The sequence below is a fragment of the Meles meles genome, unplaced genomic scaffold (genome assembly GCF_922984935.1).
Source record: "Meles meles unplaced genomic scaffold, mMelMel3.1 paternal haplotype, whole genome shotgun sequence".
NCBI lineage: Eukaryota > Metazoa > Chordata > Mammalia > Carnivora > Mustelidae > Meles > Meles meles.
This window is the reverse complement of record NW_025721209.1, coordinates 143,608-154,537: the sequence shown is the minus strand read 5'-3', so window position 1 is coordinate 154,537 and position 10,930 is coordinate 143,608. Positions and strand designations below refer to the sequence as shown.

The 10,930-nt window shown below is 45.7% G+C and overlaps 1 protein-coding gene across 1 annotated transcript; it reads right to left on the bottom strand.

Moving 5' to 3' along the window:
* Window positions 1-4,792: 4,792 nt before the first annotated feature.
* On the bottom strand, window positions 4,793-9,910 carry LOC123936114 (protein NYNRIN-like; the record flags this gene model as incomplete). Its single annotated transcript, XM_045996868.1, has 4 exons — window positions 4,793-5,140; window positions 5,444-7,332; window positions 8,483-8,513; window positions 9,479-9,910. Coding segments are annotated over 4 exons (2,700 nt in total), but the record flags the coding sequence as incomplete, so codon positions are not given.
* Between the last annotated feature and the right edge of the window lie 1,020 nt (window positions 9,911-10,930).

Genomic DNA, 10,930 nt, shown 5'->3' with positions numbered 1-10,930 from the left:
TTTGCCAGTTGACAGAGGTGCTGTCACTTACTTTAGGGGCCCAACCTGACCCAGGTTCAGGTCTGACCATAAATCCTGGTTCCTTTACTATCTATGCTCCTTTATACAAATTGCAAGCACATGCCTTATTATTAACTGTATTATTCCTGGTAAAGTGCATTATGTAAATTCTGGGTCCTTTTAAAACAGTTGATCTTTGGGTTGTAGAAATAATCCAAATGATCCTCGCTTAGATAGTATAATTTTGGGGAAACTGTTTTAAATCAAGATCAAGAGGCAGATCACTAGAAGAGGCAGTTTTGTTAAGTCTCATCTCGCATGGGACAGAGTGGGAAGTTGTCTTGTCAGCAGTCAAGAAAGGATACATCAAGGCATCTTCATACTTCCCAAATCTTTAGTTGAGTCCAAGGAACATTTTATTGTAAGTTTTTGTGACTGTTTATTTCAGTGATTAAGAAGTATAATTAATAAATAAATGACAGAGATTTAGCACAAAGTTCATGTATAATATGCATGGTATATACAATATATTTATATGATATAGAGATATATATGACTTATCCAAGATATACTTATGTTTAGGTTTATATATATAATACTTTTTCATCACAAAGAAAAAAGTACAAATTCATAGTGGTAAATAGAAATGTTTACAGAAAAAAGTAGAAGTGTTTAAAAATAAATGTAATAATCACCTTTGCAGTATTCCCTTACACTCCCCCAGGTCTCTTGATAATTTGAGGAATATGCAAGTATTCTTTTCTTTGTCCTCACATGTTTTTCTTTTTTCTATTTTTTATTCTTTCATTTTTATTTTTTTAGACTTTTTAAAAATGATTTTGTTTATTCATGAGTGACAGAGGAGGGAATTAACATCCAAAGTATAGGATAACTTGTTTAAATAAGAGGTGCCTTTTAAATTTACAGAGATTGATTATTTTTCAAAAACAGTTTTGCAATTCATACTTGCAAATCAATGGTGGACATGCCTTTTCTCCTCAAAATCACGGGATACCATAAAGTTTTTAAACTTTGGCTAATCTGTTGAGTGAAAAACTGTATGTCATTTAGGATGCAAATATTTTTAAAAATTTTATTTATTTATTTGACAGAGAGTGACACAGTGAGAGAGGGCACACAAGCAGGGGCAGAGGAAGGGGGAGAATCAGGCTCCCCACCAAGCTATGACCCTCAGGCAGGGCTTGATCCCAGGACTCTGGAATCATGACTTGAGCCAAAGGCAGACACTTAACAATTAAAGCACCCAGGTGCCCTCATGATGCATAATTTGGATGTCTAGTGATGCTGAAAATCTTTCTCTGTTTAAACATATGTTTATATGTTGAATTATAAAACTATATAATGTAATTATAAGGACCATTATATGTCCTTTGTGGCTTGTCTGTTAATATCCTTCACTAAATTTTCTATTGCTTTTTATTTTTTAGTTTACTCTTATTAATTAGAAGAACTTGTATATATTAAAAATATTATTTTGGGGGGCAACTAGATGGCTCATTCAGTTAAGTGCTGTGTCATGATGTCATGGTTGTGGGATCAAGCCCATTGTGGGGCACACAGTTCAGTGGTGAGTCTGTTTGAGATTCTTTCTCTCCATCTCTCTCTGCCCCTCCTCATATCTAAAATCAATACATATAATCTTTAAAAATTACTACCTTTTTGTTGGTCATATTCATTCAGAATAAATACTTTTCCCAATCTATTATCTTTTACATTTTTCATAAAAGTTTTGGCAAATGATTATTTTCTGTCATAAAATAGGGTTAGCTTAGGAAGATCCCTTCAGTATGTGTGATGGTTAATTTTATGTGTCATCATGACAAGGCTAAAGGATGTCCAGACACTAGTACAATATTATTTCTGCATGAGGTTTTGAGGATTTCTCCAGAAGACATTTCTGGTAGGAGGAGTAAAGAAGATTACAGGTGGTCATCATCCAATCTGTTGAGGGCCTGAACAGAACAAAAAGGCAGGGGAAGGGCAACTTCTTTCTGTGCTTGAACTGAGACATCCATCTTCTCCTGCTCTTGGACTCCCTTGGGCATTCAGATTCAGCCCAGGGCTTAGAACATCAGCCTGAATCTTTGGCCTTTGGACTCGGACTGAATTATACCACCACCTTTCCTGATTTTCCAGCTTACAGATGCAGATTGTGGGCCTCCTTGCCTCCATAACTGCCTGAACATATTCCTATAACAAATCTCTTATAGATATTACTGTCTATACTTCTGGCTCTAGTTTTGTGGGGGAATACTGACTAATACAGTCTGTTACAAATTTTTTCTCTAAAACAATTGTCATACTTTTTTATTGTGAAGTTTATTTTTATACTTTGAGACCAGGGCTAAGTTTCCTTTAATATCATTAGCACAAAGGTTAGCTTTATAGGACAAACTGAAATTCTTTCCATATTTTCCTATGACCTAGAAAGAAAGGGTAAAATATTTAAAATTTGGTAGAATCAGCTATAAAACCCACTGGAGTGAGGTCATTTGAAAGGTAGATTTTTAATTAATGGCCCATTCTGTGATTGTGTGTCCATGAAGATTATTCATCTCCTGGATCAAATTTCATAGTTATCCTCAAGATTTCATTTGGTGTCTCACAGTTGCTCTTATATCTTAAATCCTTCTGATACCTTGTTTTTTATAAACCCAACTTTATGTACCTTCAGTTTATCTCTTTTTTAAAGTCATATGACAGATGATCTGTGCATTCCTAAACCTACTCATGGTTGTATATCCCTTTAATTATATCCCTTGACATACACATTCTCTTCTACTGTGGCAAATTAGCAGGTGATGGAATGCCTGGCAGTTTCTTGCAGCTCTGAGTAAGCTGTAGACTCTAACCATTCTTTTATGGTTGGGGAGGATCCCACTCTGCTTTTTTTTTCTAAGGGGTTGCTACTGAAAGACCCGCGGATCCCCATACCCAAGAATTCAACACTGCCACAGGATGCAAACAGCAAGAGGATCTTTATTGTAACGCGGGCGCCTGCGGGTGGTCAGCAGCTCCTGCTAGCTGAGCACACCAGGCTGGGGTGGTGCAGGGTTTTTATAGACAGGTACAAACAAGTTTTGGGTGGGGCGGAGCTGATTGGCTGACAGTTTGAACATTTGAAAAAGGCATACTTGGTGTTAGCGGATTGGCTTTGGAGGACCCACGCGCGCGAAGACGAAGGCGGGAAGGGGGGGTAGAGCGGGGGAGCGGGAAGCGGACTTACAGAAGCAGATGCTTAGTTACAGGAACCTGATTGGTCTATTTAAATTAAGCATAGTCAGGCGTTGGGTTCAAGACAAAGACATAGCTGTTTGTTCTGGCGTGGCGGCCTTGTTTCAGCACTCTGGAAAAAGCTCTCAGCAAGGAGGAAGGGAGTCTTTCATTCCCCCCTTTTTCTTTATCATGGATAGAATCTTATATCCATTTGTCCTGTACTTATATTATGTCAGTTTGGGATTCGGCTTGTTTGAGCAGTTGATATTGCTGTGTCAGTACCATTGTCTGGATTACTGACAAGCGGTCTTTGATGAACTGAACAAGCTTATTTAGGATGTAAGGGCCAATTGATAAAATCAGTAATAGAATAATAAGGGGTCCCAAAAGGGTGGATAATAAAGTGGCGAACCAAGGTGACCGATTGTACCAGCCTTCAAACCAGCCTTGCTGGGATTCAAAATCTCTTCTTCTCTGGGCCAATCTTTCTCTGAGTTTATCCATTGTCTCCCTAACTACCCCTGTTTTATCAGCATAAAAACAGCATTCCTCTTTGAGGGCTGCACATAACCCTCCTTCTTTTAGGAATAACAAGTCTAACCCCCTTCTGTTTTGTAGAACAACCTCGGAAAGGGAGGTTAAGGATTTTTCTAAGGCAGTGATTGACTTCTCTATAGCCTCCAAATCAGCGGTCATGGCAACTTGTAATTGCATAAGCTGGGTGCTTTGAAGTAGGGCAGAAGTTCCTGTCCCAATTCCTGCCGCTATTCCCCCGACTCCTAACAATAGGGCTATGGTTAGGGTTATGGGTTCTCTCCGATATCGGAATCTCTCTGATCTGGCAGGACCGGGTTAGGTCCTATGGCTGCAGAGGGGGATTTAATTGAGAGTTTTATAGTAAATATGAGTCCTTCGTCATAATTTTCCTTATAGAGTCTAAGGCCCCAGCTATATCCTTTTGTCCAGTGGACTGCTTTCTTTCCAGACTCTGTGAAGGTAATCTTAAGGGGGTGACATCATGCATTTTTACAATGTTTTCCATCATTTTCCCTTCCCCAAAATGTTCCCAGCTGATGGGAACAATTAGCTATTACAGTGATAAAATCCCAATTTGAGGTGGGTTTCCAATAGACATCACCTGTAGTTTCACATCCCCAGGCCGCACAGTAGAAGTCATTAGGGCCTCCACATTTATAGGCCCGTCCTCTAGTATTACTATTCTTTGGCGCGGGGCAGACATAAAAGGGGAATACCCTAAGTTTGTAACGTCGTGGTCCGTCTCCACATCCCCGGTTAGGGGGCGACATTCCATTGCTTGTAGGGGATGTTGGTGGCTTATGGGGATCATCGTGTTGACCTATGTCCCAAGATCCCATAGCCAGTTTACAGAGATCCGGATACAGGGTAGGCCACCATGTATTAGGGGCGTGTTGGGCCGTACTGGACCAGATAACTTCCCCCGTTTGAGAGAGAACCTGCCAGGTTAATTGCTTGGGGAGATGTGGGCTGGTGCCATTTATAGGGGAAAGGAAAGAGAATAAGCAAAAGAGTAAGATCAACGGCGAATGAGTCTTATCTTTAGTGGGTTTGGGGAGCGTTGGACGGTCCATTCCGAGTTCTGAGGGTGTCCTGTTTGTTCTTCCGGGTGTGCCGTTTTCACATGGGAGGCGTGGATCCAGGCTGCAATCCCGTCAACTTTTAGCGCCGTGGGCATTGTCAGGAGTACCGTGTGGGGTCCTTTCCAACGGGGTTCAAGGTTTGTGGCTCGATGTCTGCGGACCCAAACGATGTCTCCGATTTTGTAGGGATGAGGCCGCAATGAGGCGTTAAGATTTTCCTCGTAGGCGGCTGCCAGGGGTTTCCAGACCTCTTGTTGCACCAGCTGCAAGGCTTGCAGATGGGCCTGTATGGAGGGGGAGGGGGAATGAGCAGAGATATCTGGCGCAAAGAACGTGACAGCGGGGGGCGGAGCACCATAGAGAATTTCGAAGGGGGTTAATCCATGGGGGCCTGGAGTATTTCTGGCCCAATAGAATGCTAGAGGTAGGAGCAATACCCAATCTTTAGAGCCAGTTTCAAGCAGTAATTTAGTTAGAGTCTCCTTAATGGTCCTATTCATTCTTTCTACCTGTCCTGAACTCTGGGGTCTGTAAGCACAATGTAGTCTCCAATCAATCCCCAGCAGCTTGGCCACCGACTGACTTACCTGGGAGACAAAGGCGGACCCGTTGTCGGACCCTAGTACCTCGGGCATTCCATACCTTGGAAAAATTTCTTCCAGTAGCTTCTTGGCGACTATATTGGCGGTTTCCTTTTTGGTAGGAAAGGCTTCTGCCCATCCTGAAAAGGTGTCTAGAAAAACTAAGAGGTATTTATATCCATACATGCCAGGTTTAATTTCGGTAAAGTCAATTTCCCAATGTGTGCCAGGTCGATGACCACGTACCTGGACACCTGGTCCAATAATAGTCTTCCCAGGATTGACTTGGGCGCAGGCTTTACAATTAGCGGCCGCTTGACGAAGAAGGAAGTTTTGTTTGGGGAAGTAGTTTTTTAAATTGGCCCTATCCATAAGAGATCTCATCTTGTTCGCGCTCAGATGAGTCAGCTGATGGAGGTGATTTATTAGTTCCTGCGCCATCTTTATAGGTACTATGGCCTTTCCTCGGTATTCCCATCGGTTTAGGGCTGAGTTGTAATTGGCCCCTATCTTCTGTATGAAATCCAAGTCGGCCTCCTCATAATTCCAAATGGGGGTCTCATCTGGCTCTCCTATCTCAGTGAGTATAGTAACAGTTAATAGTTGGGGCCCCAAAGCTGCCTGTTTGGCTGTCGCATCAGCTAGGCGGTTTCCTCTCGCCTCGGGGATATCCCCTTTTTGATGGCCAGGGCAGTGCATTATGCTCAGCTTCTTGGGGAGAAATAAGGCTCTTAATAGGGCCAATATTTCGGTCTTATTTTTAATCTCCTTACCGTCAGAGGTTAGTAGTCCCCTCCGCCGATAAATTTCTCCGTGAATATGGGCAGTGGCAAAAGCATATCTGCTGTCTGTATAGACATTAAGATTCTTACCTTCTGCCAGTTGGAGGGCCTGGGTTAAGGCGATCAATTCTGCCCGCTGCGCCGAGGTGCCTTCTGGTAGCGCGCTTGCCCATACAATTTGAGAGTCGGTCGTGATGGCCGCTCCTGCTCGTCGTTTTCCATCCTGCAGGTAGCTACTGCCATCAGTATACCAGGTCAGGTCTGCATCCTTCATGGGCTGGTCAGTTAGGTCGGGCCGTGTCCCATGTGTTTCAGCAAGGATCTGGTGACAGTCATGCAATGGTGCCTCCCTAGGAGTGGGCAATAAGGTTGCGGGGTTAAGAGTCACTATAGGTCCGAACTGGATCCTGTCTGAGTCCAGGAGGAGGGACTGATAATGAGTCAGGCGGGCATTAGACAGCCAGCGGTCTGGTGGTTGGCGGATTAAAGACTCCACTGTATGTGGAGCCAGGATGGTTAGGGGCTGTCCCAAAGTTAGTTTGGTTGCGTCCTTGATGAGGACCGCGATTGCTGCTATCATTTTTAGACATGGTGGCCAGCCTGCCACCATGGGGTCTAACTTTTTGGACAGGTAGGCAATAGGGCGTCTCCAAGGCCCGAGCCTTTGAGTTAGGACCCCCTTAGCAAATCCTTGTTTTTCATCAACAAAGAGGTCGAAGGGTTTTGTTATGTCTGGCAGGCCTAACGCCGGAGATGTAAGGAGTGCTTGTTTGATATGGTCAAATGCCTGCTGTTGTTGCTCAGTCCAAACAAAAGGAGTATCTTGTTTTGTTAAGGGGTACAGAGGAGCCGCTATCTCCTCAAACCCCGGAATCCATAGTCTACAGAAGCCTGCGGTCCCTAAGAATTCCTGCAATTGCCTGTGGTTTTGAGGTGCGGGAATGCCAGAGATAGTCTCTTTTCTCGCGGCTGTTAGCCATCGTTGGCCATTATATAGCTCATAACCCAGGTAAGTGACTTTAGTCTGGCAGATCTGGGCCTTCTTTGCGGATGCCCTATATCCCAGTTGGCCTAGGGTTAATAGGAGGTTCCCAGTACCTGTTCGGCAGTCCTCTTCATTGGTAGCCGCTAATAGAATGTCATCGACATATTGGAGCAGGATCAGAGAGGGATGTCTTACCCGTAAGTCGGCCAGGTCCTGGTGAAGGGCTTCGTCGAACAGCGTTGGGCTATTCTTAAACCCTTGTGGTAGCCATGTCCAGGTTAACTGACCTGATATTCCCAAGTCTGGATCCTTCCATTCAAAGGCGAAGAGGGGCTGACTCTGAGGACTTAGTCTCAAACAGAAGAAAGCATCTTTGAGATCTAGGACCGTATACCAGAAGTGGGTTGGAGGCAGGGAACTAAGTAAGTTGTAAGGGTTGGGCACCGTAGGCTGGATGTCTTCTACCCTCTTATTGACCTCCCTCAGGTCTTGGACCGGCCGGTAATCATTGGTGCCAGGTTTCTTGACAGGTAACAGAGGAGTGTTCCAGGAGGACCGGCATGGGGCCAAAATGCCCTGGTCTAGTAACCGCCTTATGTGCGGTTTGATGCCCTGGTAGGCCTCATTGGACATAGGATATTGCTTAACATTGACAGGAACGGCCGTTGCCTTTAATTGTATGTGAATGGGGGGCTACTGGATAGCTAGTCCCATTCCTCCTGTTTCCACCCAGGCATCCGGGTAAGACGCAAGCCAGGACTCTATGTTTCTCTGAGGTTGGGAGGGCTCCTCATGTAGTCTATATTTTTCTTCTAACTGTAGGGTAAGGATGTGTAAAGGAGTCCCGTTGGGGCCGGTCACAGTGGCCCCTGTGGCTCAAAATGGATTTGAGCCTTGAGCTTGGTTAATAAATCTCTCCCCAGGAGTGGGTAGGGGCAGTCAGGCACATGAAGGAATGAGTGAGAAACTTTACCTGAAGCCAGATGTACTTTTCTCTCCGTAGTCCATTTATATTGTTTTCCTCCTCTTGCTCCTTGAACCCATGCCACCCGGTCACTTAATGGTCCAGGGCTCTTGGTTAAAACGGAGTGTTGAGCCCCTGTATCTACTAAGAAGGTGACTGGTTGCCCCCCCAACGGTTAGGGATACCCGGGGTTTGGGGGGGGCTCCTGACCCTGACGGCCCTAGTCTTCGTCTAAAGCCATAAGTCTTGTGACTTGCTTAGCATTTTCCTTAGGGTGTCTGAATTTCTTTGGGCATTCTTTGGCCCAATGTCCCCTTTCTTTACAGTAGGCACATTGGTTTCGGTCTACTTGGGGCCTCCTTATGTCTCCCTCCCTGTCTGACTTTCCTGCCTCTGGTCCTTGGCTGCCTTGCACTACGGCGGCCAAGATTTTGCTAAGTTCCTTACTTCGTTTACGTTCTCGTTTCTCTTCCCTTTCTTCAGCTTCCTTCTTTAGTTTCTCCTCTTTCTCTTCCTGCAACTTCCTAAGTCGTTCCTCCTTTTCTTCCTGCAACTTCCTAAGTCGTTCCTCCTTTTCTTCCTGAGTCTCTCTTTTATTAAAAATCTTTTCTGCCTCCTTTAATAAATCTTGTAAAGAGAAATCTTGTAGGTTCTCTAAACGCTGTAGTTTATTCCTTATATCTGGTGCTGACTGCCAAATAAATGTCATTGAAACGTTTCCTCTCTGCTCATTGCTATCTGGGTCAAAAGGCGTATACCTGCGATAAGCCTCCTTAAGCCTTTCCAGGAAAGCGGTTGGAGATTCCTCTGGCCCCTGAGTTATCTGTCTTACCTGAGCCAAATTGATGGGGCAACTCCCCGCATTATGGAGACCTGCTATGAGTAACTGGCGGTAAAGATTTAGGTGGGTCCTACCTTCCGCCGTGTTGAAATCCCAGACGGGACGGGTCAAAGGGAAGGCGGCATCTATCACATTAGGGAGTTGTGTGGGCCTTCCGTCTTCCCCTAAAACGTTTTTTTCTGGCCTCCAGGAAAACCTTTTGTCTCTCCTCAGTGGTGAGGAGAGCCTGCAAGAGTTGTTGACAATCATCCCAGGTGGGTTGGTGTGTGATTAGAATGGATTCAATTAAGGCAGTTAGGGCTACGGGGTCCTGTGAAAAGGAAGGGTTATGGGACTTCCAATTATATAGGTCGGAGGCTGAAAAGGGCCAATATTGGAGCTGATTGCCTGGCCCTCCTCCTTGGTGCAGGGGAAAGAGTTTGGAAGTTCCTTCTTGTGTTGGCTCCCTGCGACCCCTAAGTCTTCCCACCATTGGGGATGGCAAGGGGTCGCGTTCTTCAAGTGGGTGCTCTGGCTCCCTTGTGGAATTTAGTGCCTGCGCAGGAGGGGGAGGAGGATAAGGGGGAGGTTCTTCAGATAGAAGGTCTATTAAGGGGGAGTCCTCCAGAGGAAGGATCTTCTGTGGTTTAGGACGCCGTGGAGAAGAGGGATCGCTGACTATAGGATATAGGTTAGAGGAAGAAGGAGGTTTGGGAGGGTCGGTGGGATCTGGGATGGGGTGAGGGACGGGGGGAGCGGAGGGTCCTGGGGGAGAAGTGGTGTATGGAAGGGTTTTGGGCTTTGGGTGAACGAAGGGAGAGACCCAAGGAGGAGGCTCATCAACCAGGCTTTCCCACACTACAACATAGGGTACTTGGTCCGGATGGTCTTGGGGTCCCTGGTTGAAGACTCGTTCTTTGACCTGTAAAATAACATGGATGTTAAAGGTTCCATCTTTGGGCCACCCAACGTTAAAGGTAGGCCATTCTGAAGTACAAAGTGTCTGCCATTTCCTTCTTCTGACTTCCACCGACAGGTTATTGGCTCGGATTTGGACGTCTCTCCAATGTCCTAAAGTGAGACTCATAAGTGTCTGTCCCATTTTGGAATCAAGGGAAATCCAAAGGGCAATGAGAAAGACACACAAAACACACAAGACACTTAACGCACACAAGACACTTAACGAGCCGGCAAAAAGAAACGCTGCGCGATTTTGGTGCAAAACCGAAAGTACAGATTCAGACGGCCGTGAGGAAATATGAGTTTCCTCTGTGGCCCACTGATGGACGTATCCCTTGGATACGTGTGGGGGCCCGAAAAAACGGGCCCCTCTAATCCCTGGGGCGTCCCCCAGGGTGGCACGGGAGAAGTCCGAGTTCGTCAACTCCTTCTCAAGCTGCCCAGAATACAGATCTACTATGCGTAGTAGTACAGTCCTATACAGGCGTATAGGCAGAACAAACGGGAGACGAGAACACGAGCACGAGACAGAAAATGAGAACACAGTTATTAAGGCTTAAATGCTGGCCAGCTTACCTCCCGGTGGGAGTCGGTTGGATCCTTGGGCAGGAGTCCGATGATCTCGGTGGGACCTCCAAATGAAAGACCCGCGGATCCCCGTACCCAAGAATTCAACACTGCCACAGGATGCAAACAGCAAGAGGATCTTTATTGTAACGCGGGCGCCTGCGGGTGGTCAGCAGCTCCTGCTAGCTGAGCACACCAGGCTGGGGTGGTGCAGGGTTTTATAGACAGGTACAAACAAGTTTTGGGTGGGGCGGAGCTGATTGGCTGACAGTTTGAACATTTGAAAAAGGCATACTTGGTGTTAGTGGATTGGCTTTGGAGGACCCGCGCGCGTGAAGACGAAGGCGGGAAGGGGGGGGGTAGAGCGGGGGAGCGGGAAGCGGACTTACAGAAGCAGATGCTTAGTTACAGGAAC